The sequence below is a fragment of the Salmo trutta genome, chromosome 10 (assembly GCF_901001165.1).
Source record: "Salmo trutta chromosome 10, fSalTru1.1, whole genome shotgun sequence".
Lineage (NCBI taxonomy): Eukaryota > Metazoa > Chordata > Actinopteri > Salmoniformes > Salmonidae > Salmo > Salmo trutta.
In genome coordinates, this window is record NC_042966.1 from 36306300 (window position 1) to 36331542 (window position 25243).

A 25243-nucleotide genomic window follows, 5' to 3' on the forward strand; every position below is an offset into this window, starting at 1 on the left:
AAGAGTCCTTTGATTGGGTCACCATTTTATTTATTTGAATGATTTATTTTGAAGCAGTGCTGGTGTCAGCTTGGTTGGTTAGGTCCAACAGCAGCTGACTGAGATGGCTCCTTTCTGGACTCAGCTCTTGGGTTTGAAGTGCTTTTAAAATGGAGAATTGAATTTAGCTGTAGCCACAATTAGGGTTGCACATTTTGGGGAATATTCAGAGGTGGAAACTTTCCATGGGAATTAATGGGAATTAACGGGAATTAATGGGAATATATGCAAATTAATATTAATTGCATTTAGTAGGTATTTTTTGCATTGGATATATTTACCATATCATATGGAGACAGAAACATAATAATTGTACCTTATCATAAGTAGACATAATTGCAAATTATTAAATCCTTCCAATAGAAATAAAAAGCAATTTAGTTACGAATTGAACTTTAATTAAATGAGTTGACTCTTCACAGTGTGCAAGATCTTCAGAGTGCACTGCACATGCACTGTGCATGCAGAGGGTTGCAGTTCCATTGAATTGGGGATAGTTTATCCAAAATATGCCACAAGACCTAGAATTGCCTTATGTGTATCCCACAAAAAAGGTAAACTTTTTTTTTATGAATTTAAGCAAAATTCCCCAAATTCCCGGGCTTACCTACCCATGGAAAATTTCCGGAAATTTAGCGGAGAGTTGCCAACCCTTTGCAACCGTAGACACAATTTTAATTATAGTTTTTGGTATTTTCATTAACGCTGGGAAGCCCTAATTCTGCCCTACATGCATTAGTTGGTGTATTTCTTTGGACTTGTAGAATTTTACAACATAATTCTGCATGTAGGGCTTCAATTGGATGTCCACTTTGAAGAGAGGCCCCCAAACCTCACTTCCGTAAATAGCTATTGGTGGGATTACGCTGTTAAATATTTTGGTCCAAATTCTAATTGGGGTGTTGATTTTAGAATAATAATTCTCTCTTTCTCTCCAGGAGGCAAGACAGACACGGCCTCCTCCTCTTCCTCCTCCAGATCTACCAGTCCCACCAGCCAGCTCTTCAGTCCTAAAGAGGGGGTCACAGGACCTCCCTATACCACTGGGCCCCCCTATACGTCTAACCCGAACACAGCCCCTACACAGCCCGTCTTCAAGTAAGTGACATTCTGAAATTGAACCAGACATTTGAAGGACAGTCTATATGTGTGTGTGTGTGTGTGTGTGTGTGTATATATATATATATATATGTGTGTATATGTACCTTCATACTCAGTGCCTCTTTGCTTGACATCATGGGAAAATCAAAAGAAATCAACCAAGACCTAGAAAAAAGTAAAATTGTAGACCTCCACAAGTCTGGTTCATCCTTGGGAGCAATTTCCAAATGCCTAAAGGTACCACGTTCATCTGTACAAACAATAGTACGCAAGTATAAACACCATGGGACCACGCAGCCGTCATACCGCTCAGGAAGGAGACGCGTTCTGTCTCCTAGAGATGAACGTACTTTGGTGCGAAAAGTGCAAATCAATCCCAGAACAACAGCAAAGGACCTCGTGAAGATGCTGGAGGAAACGGGTACAAAAGTATCTATATCCAGGGTAAAACGAGTACTATATCGACATAACCTGAAAGGCCGCTCAGCAAGGAAGAAGCCACTGCTCCAAAACCGCCATAAAAAAGACAGACTACGGTTTGTAACTGCACATGGGGACAAAGATCGTACTTTTTGGAGAAATGTCCTCTGGTCTGATGAAACAAAAATAGAACTATTTGGCCATATTGACCATCGTTATGTTTGGAGGGAAAAGGGGGAGGCTTGCAAGCCGAAGAACACCATCCCAACCGTGAAGCACGGGGGTGGCAGATTCATGTTTTGGGGGGGTGCTTTGCTGCAGGAGGGACTGGTGCACTTCACAAAATAGATGGCATCATGAGGCTGGAAAATTATGTGGATGTATTGAAGCAACATCTCAAGACATCAGTCAGGAAGTTAAAGCTTGGTCACAAATGGGTCTTACAAATGGACAATGACCCCAAGCATACTTACAAAGTTGTGGCAAAATGGCTTAAGGACAACAAAGTCAAGGTATTGGAGTGGCCATCACAAAGCCCTGACCTCAATCCCATAGAACATTTGTGGGCAGAACTGAAAAAGTGTGTGCGAGCAAGGAGGCCTACAAACCTGACTCAGTTACACCAGCTCTGTCAGGAGGAATGGGCCACAATTCACCCAACTTATTGTGGGAAGCTCGAGGAAGGCTACCCAAAACGTTTGACCCAAGTTAAACAATTTAAAGGCAATGCTACCAAATACTAATTGAGTGTATGTAAACTTCTGACCCACTGGGAATATGATGAAAGAAACAAAATCTGAAATGAATCATTCTTATGCTATTATTCTGACATTTCACATTCTTAAAATAAAGTGGTGATCCTAACTGACCTAAGACAGGTAATTTTTACTAGGATTAAATGTCAGGAATTGTGAAAAACTGAGTTTAAATGAATTTGGCTAAGGTGTATGTAAACTTCCGACTTCAACTGTACATGTAGGTATTGTTAAAGTTACTATGTATATATGATAAACAGAAAGTAGCAGCAGAGGGATTGGTGTGTGGGGGGTGGCAGGACACAATGCAAATAGTGCGGGTAGCCATTTGATTACCTGTTCAGGAGTCCCCCAGAAAGTAGCAGCAGAGGGATTGGTGGGTGGGGGGTGGCAGGACACAATGCAAATGGTGCGGGTAGCCATTTGATTACCTGTTCAGGAGTCTCCCTATTTGCATTGTGTTCTGCCACCCCCCACCCACCAACCCCTTTGCTGCTACTTTCTGGGGGTAAAAGCTGTTGAGAAGCGTTTTGGTCCTAGACTTGGCGCTCCAGTACCGCTAGCCATGCGTTTGCGGAGAGAACAGTCTATGACTGGGGTGGCTGGAGTCTTCGACAACTTTTAGGGCCTTCCTCTAACACGCCTGGTATAGAGATCCTGGATGGCAGGCAGCTTAGCTCCAGTGATGTACTGGGTCGGAGGCCGAGCAGTTGCCGTACCAGGATGTGATGCAACCAGTCAGGATGCTGTAGAACTTTTTGAGGATCTGAGGACCAATGCCAAATCTTTTCAGTCTCCTGTGGGGGAATAGGCTTTGTGGTGACCTCTTCACGACTGTCTTGGTGTGTTTGGAGCATTCTAGTTTGATGGTGATGTGGACACCAAGGAACTTGATACTTTCAACCTGCTCAATTACAGCCCCGTCAATGAGATTGGGGGGGGGGGGTGCTCGGTCCTCCTTTCCCTGTAGTCCACAATCATCTCCTTAGTCTTGGTTACGTTGAGGGATAGCTTGTTATTCTGCCACCACCCGGCCAGGTCTCTGATCTCCTCCCTATAGGCTGTCTCATTGTTGTCGGTGATCAGGCCTACCCCAGTGATGTACTGGGCCGTACGCGTTTCTAAATAATTCTAAATTCCCAGTCAGTACTGTCCCCATCAAGAGATCCCAGCAGAGGGAGCTGGGGGGGAGACATCACAATCAAATAAAGATACTGTATGTAGACGCACAATACAACTACATTATGTCATTATGATGTCATTACCTGTCATTATGTCATTACCTGTCATTAAGATCACAATGGCTTGCACACTGAGGTATAAATACTTTTCTTAATTTCAGCAGTTATCATACACCATTATTAAAAAATAGTTCACCATATAGCCAACTCCTTTCGCATTAGGCGCATTTGTGACTCTAATTTATCAAAAGTTTTGACACACCTACTCATTCTAGGGTTTTTCTATATTTTTACTATTTTCTACATCAGAACTATGAAATAACACATATGGAATCATGTAGTAAATATATTTTAGATTCTTAAAAGTAGCCACCCTTTGCCTTAATGACAGCTTTGCACACTGTTGGAATTCATTTCAGTTAACAGGTGTGCCTTGTTAAAAGTAAATTTGTAGAATTTCTTTCCTCAACGCATTTGAGCCAATCAGTTGTGTTGTGACAACGTTGGGGTGGTATACAGAAGATAACCCTATTTGGTAGAAGACCAAGTCCATATTATGGCAAGAACAGCTCAAATAAGCAAAGAGAAATGACAGTCCATCATTACTTTAAGACATGAAGGTCAGTCAATACTTCAAGTGTAGTCGCAAAAACCATCATGCACTATGATGAAACTGGCTCTCATGAGGACCACCACAGGAAAGGAAGACCCAGAGTTTCCTCTGCTGCAGAGGATACGTTCAGTACAGTTAACTGCACCTCAGATTGCAGCCCAATTAAATGCTCCACAGAGTTCAAGTAACAGACACATCTCAAAATCAACTGTTCAGTGGAGACTGTGTGAATCAGGCCTTCATGGTCAAATTTCTGCAAAAAAAAAACACTACAAAAGGACACCAATAAGAAGAAGAGACTTGCTTGGGCCAAGAAACACTAGCAATGGATATTTTACGGGTGGAAATCTGTCCTTTGTTCTGACGAGTCCAAATTTGAGATTTTTGGTTCCAACCGCCATGTCTTTGTGAGACGTACAGTGGATGATCTCCGCATGTGTGGTTCCCACCATGAAGCATGGAGGAGGAGGTTTGATGATGTGGGGGTGCTTTGCTGGTGACACTGTCAGTAATTTCTTTATAATTCAAGGCACACTTAACCAGCATGGCTACCACAGCATTCTGCAGCGTTACGCCATCCCATTTGGTTTGTGCTTAGTCGGAATATAATTTGCTTTTCAACAGGACAATGACCCAACACACCTCCAGGCTGTGAAAGGGCTATGTGATCAAGAAGGAGAGCGATGGAGTGGTGCATCAGATGACCTGGCCTCCACAATCACCCAACCTCAACCCAATTGAGATGGTTTGGGATGAGTTGGACCACAGAGTGAAGGAAAAGCAGCCAACAAGTGCTCAGCATATGTGGGAACTACTTCAAGACTGTTGGAAAAGCATTCCAGGTGAAGCTGTTTGAGAGAATGCCAAGAGTGTGCAAAGCTGTCATCAAGGCAACGGGTCGCCACTTTGTACTAACCACATATTACACCGTGACCCCAGGTTTGGTAAAGCATTTGAATCACCCCGAGGTGGATAAGAGAGTTTTCCTATGAGACCCTCAAATTTATGGGATTGTTTAGTAAGGTCAGATTTGCCTAAGAAAAAAGCATTGTTTTTCATGACTCATTCCTGAAGGCAATATCCCTGCTATGATCAGAGGGAACTCTCTTATCCATCCCCATTCAGGTGAGATGATAAAGGTTCCAGGTGGAATAACATGTAACACAAAAAATGTGTTGTATATCGTTATGTGTTCCTGTAACCTTTATTATGTGGGTCAGACCAAACGTGAACTTAAGACGAGGATATGTGAGCATAAGAGCTCCACTGGCAACCACAATGAAAAATCACCTGTTGCCAGACATTTCAAAAGCCATAGTCATGAACTAAGTGCCTTGCGTTGTATAGGCACTGAATTGGTGAAGGCGCCACGTAGGGGAGGAGATGGGGATGAATGACTTCTCCACAGAGAGACATAATGTATAGACGGTTGGGAACTCTTGCCCCAGCAGGCCTTAATGAGGAATGTTCTTATTGTTGTTGTTTGTAGTGTTATCAATAGGCCAAACACTTTGGTAATGACATCACAATGTAATTGTATTGATTGTCTATGTATCTTTATTAGATTGTCATGTTTCCCCCACAGCCCTCTCTGCTGGGATCTCTTGATTGGGCCAATACTGACTGGGAATTTTTTGAATTATGCCCACCTGTGAGGTTGTTGTGACATTCATTGTCATTGCCTTGAATGCTGAAGAAGGGCTTATACCCCAAACTTTCGTGCGGCAATAAATGTCAATTTAAGTTTATTTACCGGAGTGCTGTCCTATTTCTGTTATTTTATTTAGTCATGACTACAGTCGGTGTGTTAGTCTGAACTATTGTCTCTCATTTCTGCCACCTCCCTACAGTGTCTTTCTGATTTTTTTTTTCTCTCTCTCTCTCTCTCTCTCTCTCTGTCTCTGTCTCAATTTCAATTTAAGGGCTTTATTGGCATGAGAAACATATGTGAACATTGCCAAAGCAAGTGAAGTAGATAATAAACAAAAGTGAAATAAACAATAAAAATTTACAAATTAACACTCACAGAAGTTCCAAAATAATAGACATTTCAAATGTCATATTGTGTGCAAATAGTTAAAGTACAAAAGGTAAAATAAATAAACATAAATATGGGTTGTATTTACATTGGTGTTTGTTCTTCACTGGTTTACCTTTTCTTGTGGCAACAGGTCACAAATCTTGCTGCTGTGATGGCACACTGTGGTATTTCACCCAGTAGATATGGGAGTTTATCAAAATTGGGTTTGTTTAATCTGAGGGAAATAGGTGTATCTAATATGCTCTTACATTTGGCAGGAGGTTAGGAAGTGCAGCTCAGTTTCCACCTCATTATGTCTCTCTCTCTCCCTAGTGACAGCATCATTCAGTTGATATGCATCTCAAAGGGAACAGGCCTGGGACTCATCATCAAGGGAGGAGCTAACCGAGCCGAGGGACCAATGGTGTTGATTCAGGAAATAGTGCCTGGAGGAGACTGCCAGAGGGTGACTGGTCACTATGTTTACCTTCTGATACTGGGGGAATCAGGGGTTACACAAGGGTTTTGTGTGAATAAATAATAAAGTGTGAGATTTTAGTTAAGGCATAAAATAACTATAGCCTAATGTTTTTTATTTTTTAGAATTTTTTTAAACAAGTCATTTTTTCACCAATTTTGACTTTTTTGTGTATGTCCATTACATGAAATCCAAATAAAATCAATTTAAATTACAGGTTGTAATGAAACAAAATAGGAAAAACGCCAAGGGGGATGAATACTTTTGCAAGGCTCTGTTTTCTCTACCTGTATTTAACTAATACAATAACTAAAGCCTAATGACCTAAAGATATTCTCTACCTGTAATTAATGACCTAAAGATATTCTTGACCTGTATTTAACTGATATCGACCATATTGTTATCATATTACAATGAAACCATGACCCTTGACCCTTGATCTAGTTTGTGTTTTATATGACAGGACGGCAGACTACAGCCAGGAGACCAGCTGGTGTCGATTAATAAGGAGTCGTTAATCGGAGTAACCTATGAGGAGGCTAGAAGTATCCTGACACGCACCAAACTCAGGTGGGGCGCACCTTTATGACTTCACTTGAATATGTATTGACAGGATAAACCTCCTGAGGTCCACCATCTTGTTTTCAAGGTTCCTGTATAAACAGACAGTAGTAGAAGAGTAAACACATCCATCTCTACTGTAATGTGTCCAGAACAATCTCTGAAGGAATCGTGTGAACTATAACGTAGACTGCGTTCAAATGGCAGCCTATTCAATAGTGCACTACCTTTGACTTGATCCCTATGGGCCCTTGTCAAAAATAGTGCACTATATAGGGAATAGGGTGCCATTTGGGACGCAGTCTATTAACTAGATTCAAAGTAGTCCAATCCATTCTCAATTCTCCCTTCTGTCTGTCCTTCTCCAGACCAGACCCTACGGTGGAGATAGCGTTTATGCGACACAGGTCTTCCACCAGTTCTGCTTCCTCCAGCAGTGGCCCCCAGAGTCCTTTCATCCCACAGGGCGCAGACAGTGGAGCCTCCTCAGTGCCCCCCACCAGGAGAGGGACCCTGGCTGTGCTGGGGGCCCTGCCTCCCCCTCGGTCACTGCTCCAGCACAGGAGAACCACGCTCCCTGCAGCCCTCCCTGGAGCTCCCCTGGTGGTGCCCAAGATCACCTCCACCCTCAACCCCGCCAGTGAGACCCTGCCTTCTGTCAACCTCAGCCAGGTTTGGGACTTTAACGCAGGGACAAATGCACACACGCACATACACACCCCCACAGGGTTTTCTGTGAATATGGTTATTCCTCCTTATGGTATTAATAGTTGGTGTGGTGGTGGGATGTGGTGTGTGTAACGTTCCCTCTAAGCTGCACGCGTACGCCACAGCGAGAAGTAGGAGATTGAACTTCACTCAACGTTATAGAGCAGTGGTCACCAACCGGTCGATCACGATTGACTTGTCGATCTCCAAGGCTTTCCTAGTTGATCTCCAAGGCTTTCCTAGTTGATCTCCAAGGCTTTCCTAGTTGATCTCCAAGGCTTTCCTAGTTGATCTCCAAGGCTTTCCTAGTCGATCTCCAAGGCTTTCCTAGTTGATCTCCAAGGCTTTCCTAGTCGATTGCCAAACATTTTAGTAAAAACAAACCAATGATAAAGCCTTGTGTTCCTATTTTTATTAGTCTCAGGCTGTTGGCAGTAGGTGCACCTGATTCAGCTGCCGTGCGCGGGGTAGGCCAACTGTTGCCATTTTGAACTATTTAATTTGTCTAAAGGTACAAATTTTGTTGTACAAAAAAGTGCACTATAGGCCTACCGCTGGCCTTTCGGATGACTCAGATCCCTGTCTGCAGTAACGTAGCAGGAATAAAAGAAAGCTGCAGATTTCAACGTCTAAAACTATGACTAGAGAGACACTGTCAGCGAATACAGCAAAGAGCTGCTGTTTTTATGAGTGACTTCCTGTTTAAGTTCTTACACAGCACTGTCAACACTTTGTATTCAACACTTTTATAAGCCATAAAATGCACGTTCTTCCTATTTCCACTCAGCGCTACAAGCACTGCAGCAGTAATGAATGAGGAGGAAAGTAGCTATAGACTTATTATTATTATTAGCAGCTTGGGTCTTTTTTAATATCAAGGAATATTTCACTTTCTGTTCATAGGAGTAACAACATGAATTTGTGCATGAGGCAGAAATAATGCGGTGCGACTCGAGTTTCGCCATCAGCTGGAAGATGGTGTCCCTTTTTGGTCAGTGTCAGCGGAGGAAAGTGAGAGCGAAGGGATGTTTAGAGATTGACCCTCAGTCTGCTGCTCTCTCCCTCCACTGAGACTGACCATCACATGCAGGCACCATCAGCCCAGTAAAATAAATAAATACAATTATTTAAATGTATGCTCACTCAGCTATGCCTCACAATACAACAACGGTTCTATTACCCGTGTGATCATATTGACTACCTCAAATGTAGAAATATAATTGTAAAAAAATGGCCCGAACAACAATGCATTGGCAGTGTAATTCAAGCAAAACCAATATGCGGTGATAATGTGTTGGGCCTATAGCTTACAGCACAAACCTCATTGCTACAGTAATGTTTTTAATTGGTTAATGTTGTAAACTCAGCAAAAAAATAAACATATCTTTTTCAGGACCCCGTCTTTCAAAGATAATTCGTAAAAATCCAAATAACTTCACAGATCTTCATTGTAAAGGGTTTATACACTGTTTCCCAAGCTTGTTCAATGAACCATAAACAATGAATGAACATGCACCTGTGGAACGGTCGTTAAGACACTAACAGCTTACAGACGGTAGGCAATTAAGGTGACAGTTATGAAAACGTAGGACACTAAAGAAGCCTTTCTACTGACTATGAAAAATACCAAAAGAAAGATGCCCAGAGTCCCTGCTCATCTGCGTGAACGTGCCTTAGGCATGCTGCAAGGAGGCATGAGGACTGCAGATGTGGCCAGGGCAATAAATTGCAATGTCCGTACTGTGAGACGCCTAAGACAGCACTACAGGGAGACAGGACGGACAGCTGATCGTCCTCGCAGTGGCAGACCACATGTAACAACACCTGCACAGGATCGGTACATCCGAACATCACACCTTGGGGACAGGTACAGGATGGCAACAACAACTGCCCGAGTTACACCAGGAACGCACAATCCCTCCATTAGTGCTCCGACTGTCTGCAATAGGCTGAGAGAGGTTGGACTGAGGGCTTGTAGGCCTGTTGTAAGGCAGGTCCTCACCAGACATCACCGGCAACAACGTTGCCTATGGGCACAAACCCACCGTCGCTGGACCAGACAGGACTGGCAAGAAGTGCTCTTCATTGACGAGTTGCGGTTTTGTCTCACCAGGGGTGATGGATTCGGATTTGCGTTTATTGACAAAGGAATGAGCGTTACACCGAGGCCTGTACTCTGGAGCGGGATTGATTTGGAGGTGGAGGGTCCGTCATGGTGTGGGGCGGTGTGTCACAGCATCATCAGACTGAGCTTGTTGTCATTGCAGGCAATCTCAACGCTGTGCGTTACAGGGAAGACATCCTCCTCCCTCATGTGGTACCCTTCCCGCAGGCTCATCCTAACATGACCCACCAGCATGACAATGCAACTGCTCGTTCTGTGCGTGATTTCCTGTAAGACGGGAATGTCAGTGTTCTGCCATGGCCAGCGAAAAGCACGAATCTCAATCCCATTGAGCACATCTGAGACCTGTTGGATTGGAGGGTGAGGGCTAGGGCCATTCCCCCCAGAAATGTCCGGGAACTTGCAGGTGCCTTGGTGGAAGATTTGGGTAATATCTCACAGCAAGAACTGGCAAATCTGGTGCAGTCCATGAGGAGGAGATGCACTGCCGTACTTAATGCAGCTGGTGGCCACACCAGATACTGACTGTTACTTTTGATTTTGACCCCCCCTTTGTTCAGGGACACATTATTCCATTTCTGTTAGTCACATGTCTGTGGAACTTGTTCAGTTTATGTCTCAGTTGTTGAATCTTGTTATGTTCATACAAATATTTACACATGTTAAGTTCGCTGAAAATAAACTGATCTATAACTTGGCTAGAGTAAGCTAAGTAACCTATAGGCAGAGTGTAGCATAATTAGTCTGATTCTCTGTAGTAATGGTATGGGAATAATAATGCATTTTATTTTGTAAAGTGGTTTCTTGTATCAAACAAGTCAACAACATTTTCAGTCACCTCCTTGTCTAAAGGACAAGTGGATAAACAGGTTAATGTCAAGCCCTGCAACTTAAAGCGGGTACAGCCTCAGTGTTCACAGTAAACACGCGATGGAAATTGCATCCAATTTTCACATCGTTCAAGTTTGCGCTCAGCAGACCTGACATTTTCCTAGAGCCTAAAAAAATTTGAGGGAACATTGGTTGTGTGGTGTGGTGGTAATGTGGTGGTGTGGTGGTAATGTGGTGGTAATGTGGTGGTAATGTGGTGGTGGTAATGTGGTGGTGGTGTGGTGGTAATGTGGTAATGCGGTGGTAATGTGGTGGTAATGTGGCGGTGTGGTAATGTGGTGGTGTGGTAATGTGGTGGTAATGTGGTGGTGTGGTAATGTGGTGGTGTGGTAATGTGGTGGTGTGGCAATGTGGTGGTAATGTGGTTGTGTCCTGCAGGTGCGAATGAGGACAGAACAGATGTGCGTCTCCTCCCCTCCTCAGAGTCCCAGCACCACAGACGCCAAGCCTGGTGAGAAACCTGTCTATTTCTCTATCTTTCTATATCTCTGTCTCGGTTTTTCCTCTCTTTCCCCCTTTAATTTTTTTTCTCTCTCTCTATCTCAGCCTCTCTCTCATTCTTCTTCCCTTCCCTTCACCTTGGCCTCTGGGCTAATATAACTACACTGACATTTCTGAAAACAGCCAGACCAGAAAGTGGTGTAGTGAGTTGTTGTTGATGTACATTTCTGAACATCGTGTCCAATTGCTTTAGGACATGTTCCAGTCCTGCCCTCGGATACACCTACAATTAGAATGCATCACAAATGACACCCTAATTCCTATGTAGTGCACTTCTTTTGATCAGGGCCCATTGGCCTCTGGTTTAAAGTAGTGTGCTATCTACATGGAATAAGGTGCCATTTTGGGACGCATACCTGTAGGTGGAATCTACGTGGAAACAGATCACAGCAGGTCGTAAAGAAGAGATACCAGTTAAATGAGAGTGTGCCTTTTTAGCCCTTATCTCTCTCCAGAGGAAAGAGCCATGTCAAAAACTCAGTCTGTGAGTACAGGCAAACTGTACCTACATGTACATATTACCTCAACTAACCGGTGCCCCCGCACATTGACTCTGTACCGGCACCCCCCTGTATATATTGTTATTTTTTTACTGCTGCTCTTTAATTACTTGTTATTTTTATCTCTTATTCTTATCTGTATTTTTTTAAACTGCACTGTTGGTTAGGGGCTTGTAAGTAAGCATTTCACTGTAACTACACCTGTTGTATTCGGCACATGTGACTAATACAATTTGATTTGATTTGAGGCAAACGAGTGAGTCAGGCCAACAACCATCCCCAGTAATGATGTGACATATATTTGAAACCTACTTTTGAAACCAGTTAGAGCATGACGTCTTGTCATGCACCTTACTCATCGATCCATGTGTGTCTCTGTGTGGGTTCCAGGGTTCAGTGTTCTCAACTGTTCTGTGCTTTTGTGTGTATTTGTTCTGTTGTTGTTCTAAGCTGGCTGGGAAATTATTATTCTACTCTGCTCTACATTACAATATGCTGTCGCCTATAGCAGCGCTTCCCAAACTCGGTCCTGGGGCCCCTCCTGGGTGCACGTTTTGGTTTTTGTCCTAGCACTACTCAGCTGATTCAAATAACCAACTCATCATCAAGCTTTGAATATTTGAATCAGCTGTGTAGTGCTAGGGCAAAAACGTGCACCCGGGGGGGCTCCTGGACCGAGTTTGGGAAACCCTGGTCTATAGTAGGCCATAAGGGCCCTGGTCAAAAGTAATGCACTATATAGGGAATATGGAGCCATTTGGGAACCTGAGCTCAGATTAGTATAGAGGGGGCTGTAGTGATGTGGTGTGGCATGCAGCCTGGAAGGAGGAAATTAGGCAGGTGGGAGATTCTTGGATCTGATGGTGTCAAAAACAAGACATTCTGTCTGCCTCTGTCCCAATAACATGTTGTCATCTTCCGGATGGAATCCCTTGTCAGAATAATGTTCTTCAGAGCGGCTTTGGAATGATGATGAGTGGTGTTGTCTGGATGCTGGATGTTCTGTGTTGCCCAACATGTTAATGTTCAGCTGGTGCAGCTGTATAATCAGATATGACTCCTGTGCACACGTTTACTGCATTTACCTGTTTACTGCATTTACCTGTTTACTGCATTTACCTGTTTACTGCATTTACCTGTTTACTGCATTTACCTGTTTACTGCATTTACCTGTTTACTACATTTACCTGTTTACTGCATTTACCTGTTTACTGCATTTACCTGTTTACTGCATTTACCTGTTTACTGCATTTACCTGTTTACTGCATTTACACGTTTACTGCATTTACCTGTTTACTACATTTACCTGTTTACTGCATTTACCTGTTTACTACATTTACCTGTTTACTGTATTTACCTGTTTACTGCATTTACCTGTTTACTGCATTTACCTGTTTACTGCATTTACCTGTTTACTGCATTTACCTGTTTACTACATTTACCTGTTTACTGCATTTACCTGTTTACTGCATTTACCTGTTTACTGCATTTACCTGTTTACTGCATTTACCTGTTTACTGCATTTACCTGTTTACTACATTTACCTGTTTACTGCATTTACCTGTTTACTGCATTTACCTGTTTACTGCATTTACCTGTTTACTGCATTTACCTGTTTACTGCATTTACCTGTTTACTACATTTACCTGTTTACTGCATTTACCTGTTTACTGCATTTACCTGTTTACTGCATTTACCTGTTTACTGCATTTACCTGTTTACTACATTTACCTGTTTACTGCATTTACCTGTTTACTGCATTTACCTGTTTACTGCATTTACCTGTTTACTGCATTTACCTGTTTACTGCATTTACCTGTTTACTGCATTTACCTGTTTACTGCATTTACCTGTTTACTGCATTTACCTGTTTACTGCATTTACCTGTTTACTGCATTTACCTGTTTACTGCATTTACCTGTTTACCTCATTTACCTGTTTACTGCATTTACCTGTTTAATGCATTTACCTGTTTACTGCATTTACCTGTTTACTACATTTACCTGTTTACTGCATTTACCTGTTTACTGCATTTACCTGTTTACTGCATTTACCTGTTTACTACATTTACCTGTTTACTGCATTTACCTGTTTAATGCATTTACCTGTTTACTGCATTTACCTGTTTACTGCATTTACCTGTTTACTGCATTTTCCTCTACACGTTTACTACATTTACCTGTTTACTACATTTACCTGTTTACTACATTTACCTGTTTAATGCATTTACCTGTTTACTGCATTTACCTGTTTACTACATTTACCTGTTTACTGCATTTACCTGTTTACTGCATTTACCTGTTTACTGCATTTACCTGTTTACTACATTTACCTGTTTACTACATTTACCTGTTTACTGCATTTACCTGTTTACTGCATTTACCTGTTTACTACATTTACCTGTTTACTACATTTACCTGTTTACTGCATTTACCTGTTTACTGCATTTACCTGTTTACTGCATTTACCTGTTTACTGCATTTTCCTCTACACGTTTACTACATTTACCTGTTTACTACATTTACCTGTTTACTACATTTACCTGTTTAATGCATTTACCTGTTTACTGCATTTACCTGTTTACTACATTTACCTGTTTACTGCATTTACCTGTTTACTGCATTTACCTGTTTACTGCATTTACCTGTTTACTACATTTACCTGTTTACTGCATTTACCTGTTTACTGCATTTACCTGTTTACTACATTTACCTGTTTACTGCATTTACCTGTTTACTGCATTTACCTGTTTACTGCATTTACCTGTTTACTGCATTTACTTCTACATGTTTACTGCGTTTGTCAACAAAACCTAAAACTGTTTTGCATACATTAACTACCTGCCTTAGCTACACTAAGTACCTGAACTACCTCAATCCACCACTTCCAAAATATCAATTTGTAATAATATGATAGGCCATTTAGCAAACGCTTTTATCCAAAGTGACTTACAGTCATGCTTGCATCCATTTTACATACAGGTGGTTCCAGGAATTGAACCCACTATCCTTATATTACAAGCACCATGCTCTACCTACAGAGCTACAGAGGACTGTATCTGTATCTGTCTGTCAGAGGACTATCAGAGGACTGCCTCTGTCTATCCTCTTGTCGTGAACTTGGTGCATTTTTGAACAGATGGATTTTTTTGATTGGAAGGCTGCAGTGAAGCAGAGCCGTCCATCAGAATCATTTCCCTCCACCGTTCTTTCCTGTGTTTTTTCATCTCTAATTATCTCTCTCTCCAGAACCTGTCTGTTTACACCTCACCTGTTCTCACTCTGACTAGACCTGTCTGAAATGACAAAGGGCTGAATTGAGATATGCTTGTGTAACAGACTTGTGCATGAAGTGGGATTGTTCCCATTAAGTGGGGATATTCCGAATAATATGTGTAACGTACCTTAAATTATGATTTGTCTCAGAACGTGACAAATCTCTCTCTCTCTCTCTGCCTCTGCCTCTCTCTTTGCCTCTGCCTCTCTCTCTGCCTCTCTGCCTCTCTCTCTTTGCCTCTGCCTCTCTCTTTGCCTCTGCCTCTCTCTCTGCCTCTCTGCCTCTCTCTCTTTGCCTCTGCCTCTCTCTTTGCCTCTGTCTCTCTCTCTGCCTCTCTGCCTCTCTCTCTCTGCCTCTGCCTCTCTCTTTGCCTCTGTCTTTCTCTCTGCCTCTCTGCCTCTCTCTCTCTGCCTCTGCCTCTCTCTTTGCCTTTGCCTCTCTCTCTGCCTTTCTGCCTCTCTCTCTTTGCCTCTGCCTCTCTCGTTGTCTCTGCCTCTCTCTTTCTCTCTCTCCTCCTCCATTTTATAAGCTTTTCTTTTTCCACATGTACATGCAATAAATATAATACATTTGTCATAAACAACAACATCAACGTTATGTGTTTTTATACCCAGTCACTGGTTCACTTGGTTACCTGTCTGTCTCCCTCTACCCAGAAGCCTCCCCTGTATGGCAGCCAGTCAGCAGTCACGTACCACAAAGGAAGTGCTCCCTCAGCTCCATCTGTCGCCTCAAACTGGAGAGGCTGGAGCAGGTCAGTGTGTGCGTGTGGATGTGAAAGCGTGTGTGTTTATCAGTGTGTAATGGTTTAATGTATGTGTCTAAGAATTAGAGTATGTGTATGGGAATGTTTATAATTGTGTGTGCTGTACGGATGTGGTTTGACATTAGGGTCATTGCAGTGTATTGATTGTGTTGACTTTGCCTCATCCCTGCAGAGACACTGCTCAATAAGCTATTACTGCTGCTGGCCTGTCATGTGCTCTGGCCTGATTACACTGCACCATACAGCCAACGTGTGTGTTCAGTGTGTTCACTGTGCGTTGTCCGAGCTGCTCCAATCATTCTCCCACGACATCATGGCAATATCGATAGGCAGTGTTCACATCCAGCATGCTTAGTCACGCTAGGTGTGTGTGTGGTTTACTAGTCTGTGTGTGTGGTCATATTTAAGGGTATGGTGTGTGTGTAACTCTGTGTGTGTTGCCAGGCTCTGGATGCATTGGGACTGAATCCTACAGAGGCACAGAGACAGACGTTGAGGGCCAGACTACAAACAGACCCTGCTGGGACAGTGGCCTATGCAGGTAAGACTACACTTCCCCATAACCTTGCCTGACCCTAACTCTAACCCTGCTCTGACAGTGGCCTGTGCAGGTAAGACTACACTTCCCCATAATCTTGCCTGACCCTAACTCTAACCCTGCTCTGACAGTGGCCTGTGCAGGTAAGACTACACTTCACCAAAATCTAGCCAATTTTGACTTTGCAGCTGGCCCATCTAGTGGAAACCGCTCAGTTCTGCCTCCAGGGCAAGAAAATGTACGTTTAACCCTGATGGCTGATACTTATCCTAAACACATTCACAGGGTGTCTGCACATCCTTCAAAAGTCTTACATTTTTTTAAATTAATTTATCTGATTTGAAGACCTTAACATGTCTCAAATTCAGTTTTCAAAGGTATTTTAAAATACGACAGACATGGCTACAGTGTTTCTGTTATGTTGTGTATCTGTCACCATGGCAATAAAATAATAAAAGACAATTTGATAGACAACAAAACTAACTAGAGCTGGGGCAAGAAACGGAAATGACCGAGACCAACATTGCCATCTTACCGAAGCAATTTTCCTTATGTTGGTGATTAGACTTCACTGCGTTGCTGCAGATTTTTTAGTTCTAAAGCCATTATTTGGTCAACAGTAATGTGCATTAGGCTGCTTCCTGCAATGAAAGTATCTGCCCTGTCCCTGTTTCAGTGCTGGCTCTCGTTCCCTCTCCCCCCTTTGCACACAGAGTGAATGCTGGCTCTCGTTCCCTCTCCCCCCTTTGCACACAGAGTGAATGCTGGCTCTCGGTCCCTCACCCCCCTTTGCACACAGAGTGAATGCTGGCTCTCGTTCCCTCTCCCCCCTTTGCACACAGAGTGAATGCTGGCTCTCGGTCCCTCTCCCCCCTTTGCACACAGAGTGAATGCTGGCTCTCGTTCCCTCTCCCCCCTTTACACACAGAGTGAATGCTGGCTCTCGTTCCCTCTCCCCCCTTTGCACACAGAGTGAAGGGAGTGATGCATTCTGTGATGCATTCTGACAAGCACAAGCATACTGACAGTTGAGCAACATTTTGAAATGTAATTCCGGGAAAGAGAGTTTTTAAAAGAACTACTGTTACTGTTGTTAAAAAAGAGGAGAGTTTCATACTTATCTGAGTAAAACAATTATTCCTCAACTATCAATATAGAGGATGTAACACCACTTTAAAAATGGAGTATATAATTGAGATGATACGCTAGCAGAACGGAGCCGAGAGCACCATTTGCGGTGAATAGCCTACATCAAGAGCCTACATAGGCCTACAAATGGAAGATTTTTATAGGACATTACATTTACTGTTAGATCAATTGCATTTCTATCTAGCAACAATATCATATTTACAGTGAGCAATCTAGCTAGTGTGTTTTGAGTTCTAACTTTCACAGGTGGTAGGCCTAAATTATGTAGCAAATACCCTAGGCCCTAGGCCAGTATGCACAAAAACATGTAGGCAAATTAATCTCTAAAGGGCCAACATTATATCTGATCATTCTGGATCCTATTTTGACATGTTGCACATCAAAAATATCCATCATGCATTCCCTGAACATGTTAGATGATAGCTAACTTATTTCAGTGGTCGGTGCCCTTTAAGATGAGGATGATTTATTTTATGTATGAGCATGGCCTTATTTCTATTACGTTCATATGACATTCACCCAGCTCAAGGTTTCCCTGCACCCATCATGAGGTTTCTATAACCTAGCCTATGAATGCAAGTTCACAACGTAGGTGCGCAGGCCGAGAGACATTAAAGTAATCAAGGTGAAAGACAGCGACACATTCAATGCCTCCTTACACACTCTTGCCTGCATCTATCTGATCAAAGGGCTAATCATTAGTCCAACAGTTGCAAACGTTTCTATTGGACAAATTCAGGCCCTGTTTCATTCTGTTTGCTTCCGTTTAAGAAACATTTTTCAACAGAATCGGTGGAATGAATACATCCCTAATCACATGCGAACACAGTTCACTTTCATAGCAGCTACATACAAACAGCATGATCACTTTTTTCATTGTATAGATAATTCCTTCTCGCAACTATCTACTCGCTCTCCTCCTCTCACCTTTTCCCTTTGCTTATTGACTTCAGTGCACAACACAACAGCTGTCTGTGACCTGGCGAAAAAACCTTTTCAAGCCAAACCTTCATATCATAACCGCTAACCGCTACACACAGCCTACATCGGTTGTCAGGTCACAGTCAACATATCTAACAGAACTAACGTGTTAATAAACCCGCTACAATCATACAGTACGGTGTACAGTCAGAAAGCAGTTTAGCAGTTACACTGGTGGGCCCCGGTGACAAATTAATAAAACAAAAGCTTACCTTGACTTGGAAGAGTTCCAGTGATGTATAGCCATAGCCAGCTAGTTGTTTTCCACAACAATAGCATCCCTCTCTATTTGAGCCGGTTGTTTGAGTAGACTAAACTAGCTAACTGCAAAATACAACCAAATATAGCTATCTCTCTCTTGCTTCTTCATTTTGGAAGAAACTGTTCAACTATTGTCCTTCTCTCTTTGAGTCAACTACTCACCACATTTTATGCAGTGCTAGCAAGCTGTAGCTTATGCTTTCAGTACTAGATTCATTCTCTGATCATTTGATTGGGATCAGGACATCCTCTGGAAGTTGTCATAATTACTGTGTAAGTCTATGGAAAGGGGTGAGAACCATGAGCCTCCTAGGTTTTGTATTGAAGTCAATGTATCCAGAGGGGAGGACAGAAGCTAGCTGTTACACCATGGCGCTACCCTACAGAGTGCTGCTGAGGCTACGGTAGTCCTTCATTGCATAACAGTGTTTTTTAATCAATTATTTGGTGACATTAATATATTTAATATGGTTTTATCTAAAAAATATATATATATTTTTATGTTTCACTTTTTATTGATATGATATTCATGGTCCTTCCCTTCCTCCTCTGCAGAGCCGCCACTGACTTCTTTTATGTCTTACTTAGCACAGGAAAAAGTCAGTGGAGAGCCCTTCGCTTAGCTACCTTGCTCCTAAGTATAGCCATTTGATACCTGATTCACTGAATGAGGGAATTATCTTATTAGAGTTTTTGGTTGTAGGCTAATGTTCTAATGTTATATTATAAACTGGTTGGTTCAAACCCTGAATGCTGATTGGCTGACAGCCGGGGGTATATCTGACCGTATACAACGGGTATGACAAAACATTTATTTTTACTACTCTTATTATGTTGGTAACCAGTTTATAATAGCAATAAGGCATTTTGGGGGGTTGTGATATATGGCCAATATACCACGGCTAAGAGCTGTATCCAGGCACTCCACATTGCGTCGTGCTTAAGAACAGCCCTTAGCCGTGGTATATTGGCCATATACCACACCCACTCATGCGTTATTGCTTAAGCATAATACCTCCAGGAGAGCTACTGGGTGTGCAGGCTTTTGTTCCAGCCCTACTCAAACACCAGACTCTACAAATCAACTGCTCAACAGGACCTTGTTATGCTGACTCAGGTGTGTTTGAGCAAAAGCCTGCACACCCAGTGGACTAGCTCTCCAGATGGAGAGTTGACCACATGTGTTTTATACAGTAACAGGGCTGTATATTTTTGACTTTAAGGCATATTTTTACAGTGGTAATGTGACGGTATTGAGTATCATTATACTAAGCTGGTATTGGTATCGAAGCCACAATTCTGAACACTCAGAGTTTGTGATCTACTATAGCTAATGATTAGCCCATTGCTGTAGCTTAAACAAATGCAGATGTCGAACCCCATGCTTCAGCCATCTATAGCCTAGCCACTATGCTACTACATCCATTAGGCGACTGGAGGTAGAAGATGGAGCCGGAGGGGATGGCTGCCATCTTATCGGCTCTTAACCAACCATGCTTTTTTGTTTGTTTTTTCGCGTTGTTCGTAACTTGTTTTGTGCATAATGTTGCTGCTACCATCTCTTATGACCAGTAAGAGCTTCTGGACATTAGAACTGCGATTACTCACCTCAGATTAGACAAAGAGTTTTTCTTCAATGAGTCGGCCGGGAGGGAGATACTACAGACACCCGAACAGGCCCAGATCCCCGACATTCGCTGGAGAAGGAAACAGATTTTGCAGAAAAAGATCAGGGTGCCTTGTGAGGATCAGGCGACGAGTGGCTAATCTGCCTTTGCCTTCCATCATGCTAGCTAACGTTCAATCGCTGGAAAATAAATGGGACGGACTGAAAGCACGTATACCCTACCCGCGGGACATTAAAAACTGTAATATCTTATGTTTCACCGAGTCATGGCTGAACGACGACATTAAGAACATACAGCTGGCGGGTTATACACTCTATCGGCAGGATAGAACAGCAGCCTCTGGTAAGACACGGGGCGGGGACCTATGCATTAAAGTAAACAACAGCTGGTGCACGATATCTAAGGAAGTCTCAAGGTGTTGCTCGCCTGAGGTACAGTATCTCATGATAAGCTGTAGACCACACTATCTACCTAGAGAGTTTTCATCTGTATTTTTCGTAGCTGTCTACATACCACCACAGACCGATGCTGGCACTAAAACTGCACTCAATGAGCTGTATACCGCCAAAAGCAAACAGGAAAACATTCATCCTAGTGGCCCGGGGACATTAATGCAGGGAAACTTAGAAATGAAAGAAAACAACTGATTTATCAGCATGTTAAATGTGCAACCAGAGGGAAAACATTCTAGACCACCTTTACACACAGAGACACATACAAAGCTCTCCCTCGCCCTCCATTTGGCAAATCTGACCATAATTCTATCCTCCTGATTCCTGCTTACAAGCAAAAATTAAAGCAGGATGCACCAGTGACTCGGTCAATAAAAAAGTGGTCAGATGAAGAAGATGCTAAACTACAGGACTGTTTTGCCAGTACATACTGGAATATGTTCCGGGATTCTTCCGATGTCATTGAGGAGTACACCACATCAGTCACTGGCTTTATCAATAAGTGCATCGAGGACGTCGTCCCCACAGTGACTGTACGTACATACCCCAACCAGAAGCCATGGATTTCAGGCAACATTCGCACTGAACTAAAGTGTAGATGTTCTAAAACTTTTGACCGGTAGTGTAGATGGGTAAAAAAAAAAAACAGCCATTGAATATCCCTTTGAGCATGGTGAAGTTATTAATTACATTTTGGATGGTGTATGAATACACTCAGTCACTACACAGATTCAGGTGTCCTTCCTAACTCAATTGCTGCAGAGGAAGGACACCGCTCAGGGATTTCACCTTCTTCAATTCAAGAATGATGGAGGCCACTGTGTTCTTGGGGTCATTCAATGCTAAAAAAGTCAAGGGGGCTGAATACTTTCCGAATGCACTGTATTTATAGATTGTGATTCTAAAACACACGTCGTCTCTCTGTGTACAGACTTTGAGACGCTGACGCGGGAGCTGTTCAAGCTACAGTTTGAGGAGTCAGAGGTGGGAGGTCAGAGGTTAAAGTTTGTGTCAGAAGACCTCTCCAGCCTCCTAGAGTCACCCACCAACACACGGGTAAGATATAGTAATACTGTACACTCCAGCCTCAATGGGTTTCCTGTGTAAATACATCAAATCTAATGTACTGTAGTTGTTTACGTGCACATCAGACAGTGAAATTTGAAATAGGTCTGATGATTTTGAAAATAATTTGCAGATCTATGTCTTACAGTCTTAGGATCTTACTTTGACCCAAATTGCTGCAGCAGGAAAATAAAATAACAGGAATGTGAATTCAAAGTGGAAATTACGAACTTCAGGAGCCTTTTTAAACCTCAAATACACTACTACACGTTTTAAATGTCCTGCATTGCATTACATTTCTCGACATTTCTCCTGCAACAGGGTGATCAAATTAAGATCTTATGCTAAAACAAAGGGGCGTTTTCCCGGACACATGTTAAACCTGTGTCCTGGACTAAAAAGCAAGCTCAATTGGGAATCTCCATTATTAAAAGTGCTTTGTAGTCTAGGACTAAACTTAATCTGTGTCTGGGAAACAGCCCCAGAAACGGTTTGTCTATTGTAGCGTTAATGTTTGCTGTAGTAAACTGGACATGCAGTGGTTATGAATGTTGCCCTGTTGATGCTCTGCTTGAAGGTGTAATATTCGTAGTATAGTAGTGTGTTTTATATGCATTAAAGCTGTCCGTCTGTCTATCTATCAGACTTCACTGTCTGACTCTGATGACCTAGAGGAGATGGAGAGACTGAGGAAAGACCACATCGAGGCTCTGAGAGAGATCAAGAAACTACAGGTACATATTACCGGAGTTCGACAAATCAAAAATTAGTAGGTCAGAAAACAGAAACGTGAATACATGAGCATATACAGTATATAGACAATTTATTTTCTTTTTTTTTTGCCCTGTCTCTACATTCTCCAGGAGCAGTTGGCAGAGTCCGAGAGACTTCAACTGCAGATGCAGGGAGAGCTGAACAAGGTCAAACAGGTGTGTTAGAATAGTTTATCTGACCTGAAGCTTACTGGACGTTTGCTGCTTTTATTGTGGCATTTTTTTGGGGGGGGGGGGGCGTGCACAGATGTTTCCCCATTCACCAGAGGGAGTTCTTCACAAGCACACTTAAAGTACATACTGTACAAGTGAAAAAAAGTTTTGACACACCTACTCATTCCAGGGTTTTTCTTTATTTGTACTATTTTCTACATTGTAGAATAATAGAGAAGACATCAAAACTATGAAATAACACATATGGAATCATGTAGTAACCAAAAAAGTGTTACACAAATCAAAATATATTTTATATTTGAGATTCTTCAAAGTAGCCACCCTTTGTCTTGATGAGAACTTTGCACACTCTTTGCATTTTCTCAACCAGATTCATGAGGTAGTCACCTGGAATGCATTTCAATTACAGGTGTGCCTTGTTCAAAGTACATTTGTGTAATTTCTTTCCTTCTTAATGTGTTTGAGCCAATCAGTTGTGTTGTGACAAGGTAGGGGTGGTATACAGAAGATATCCCTATTTGGTAAAAGACCAAGTCCATATTATGGTAAGAACAGCTCAGATAAGCAAAGAGAAATTACAGTCCATCATTACTTTAAGACATGAAGGTCAGTCAATCCGGAACATTTCAAGAACTTTGAACGTTTCTTCAAGTGCAGTCGCAAAAACCATCATGCACTATGATGAAACTGGCTCTCATGAGGACCGCCACAGGAAAGGAAGGCCCAGAGTTACCTCTGCTGCAGAGGATAAGTTCATTACAGCTAACTGCACCTCAGATTGCAGCACAAATAAATGCTTCACAGAGTTCAAGTAACAGACACATCTCAACATCAACTTTTCAGAGGAGACTGCGTGAATCAGACCTTCGTGGTCTAATTGCTGCAAAAAACCCACTACTAAAAGAAACCAATAATAAGAAGAGACTTGTTTGTTTCAAGAAACACAAGCATTAGACCGGTGGAAATCTGTCCTTTGGTCTGACGAATCCAAATCTGAACTGCCGTGTCTTTGTGAGACGCAGAGTTGGTGAATGGATGATCTCCACTTGTGTGGTTCCCACCGTGAAGCATGGAGGAGGACGTGTGATGGTGTGGAGGTGCTTTGCTGGTGACACTGTCTGTGATTTGTTTAGAATTCAATGAACACTTAACCAGCATGGCTACCACAGCATTCTGCAGCAATACGCCATCCCATATGGTTAGCGCTTAGTGGGACTATCATTTGTTTTTCAACAATTATCCAACACACCTCCAGGCTGTGTAAGGGCTATTTGACCAAGAAGGAGAGTGATGGTGTGCTGCATCAGATGATCTGGCCTCCACAATCACCCGACCTCAACCCAGTTGAGATGGTTTGGGATGAGTTGGACCGCAGAGTGAAGGAAAAGCAGCCAACAAGTGCTCAGCATATGTGAGAACTCCATCAAGACTGTTGGAAAAGTATTCCAGGGGAAGCAGGTTGAGAGAATACCAAGAGTGTGCAAAGCTGTCATCATGGCAAATGGTGGTTACTTTGAAGAATCTCAAATATAAAATATTTTGATTTGTTTAATACTTTTTTGGTTACTACATGATTTCATATGCGTTATTTCATAGTTTTGCTGTCTTCACTATTATTCTATAATGTAGATTTTTATTATTGTAGGTTTCTGATAGTCTAGGGCAGGGATCATCAACTAGATTCAGCTGCGGGACGTTTCTTTTCTTGAGAGGATGTTCAGGTGTCGGGAACATAATTACAAATAATTTGTAAACTACAAATTGTCTGCAAGAAGCTCAAACAAATATAATATTTGACAAAAACAATTTCAAACCTTGCTTACATTTGTATACGATAACATACATTATATCTTTATAATATGCGTGGGAACAGTTTGGAACAGATTTCAAAAATGTTAATCACTTGGAGCTTGATTTGCTGGTGTTTTTATTATTTTATGTCCAACAATAATAATAAAAAAAATGAAGAATCTTGATGGTTATGAAGATACAGAGAACGAGCCACAGTCCAACTCAAGCTTTATTAACGACCAGTCGGGAAGTGGTAGCATACGAGCACTATATCTTCAAAATGTATCTTTAGATCCCAGCTTATATTGAGCAAGCAAGGATCTTTTCTTGGTCTTAGCCTATGGAATTCATACAATAATACTAGAACAGGATTGGCTGTGTCTTGCCTACTACTTACTAAAAAGCCATACTGTGTACTAATCGTACTACATACTATTTAGAACATATTGTTTAGTAAAACTGCATTCAATAAGCAACAAATATAAACGTACTAGCT

At 42.2% G+C, this 25243-nt stretch overlaps 1 protein-coding gene across 1 annotated transcript in view; it reads left to right on the top strand.

Moving 5' to 3' along the window:
* The first annotated feature begins 922 nt into the window (after positions 1-922).
* Positions 923-25243, top strand: part of LOC115201671 (syntaxin-binding protein 4) — a 56906-nt gene continuing 32585 nt past the window's right edge. Inside the window, exons 1-10 of the mRNA XM_029765494.1 lie at positions 923-1137; positions 6463-6595; positions 7071-7177; positions 7537-7840; positions 11271-11343; positions 15826-15923; positions 16380-16476; positions 21876-22000; positions 22654-22743; positions 22873-22938. Of these exons, the coding sequence (XP_029621354.1) occupies positions 6551-6595; positions 7071-7177; positions 7537-7840; positions 11271-11343; positions 15826-15923; positions 16380-16476; positions 21876-22000; positions 22654-22743; positions 22873-22938 (1005 nt within the window). The 5' untranslated portion in view covers positions 923-1137; positions 6463-6550. The remainder of the gene's footprint in view (positions 1138-6462; positions 6596-7070; positions 7178-7536; positions 7841-11270; positions 11344-15825; positions 15924-16379; positions 16477-21875; positions 22001-22653; positions 22744-22872; positions 22939-25243) is intronic.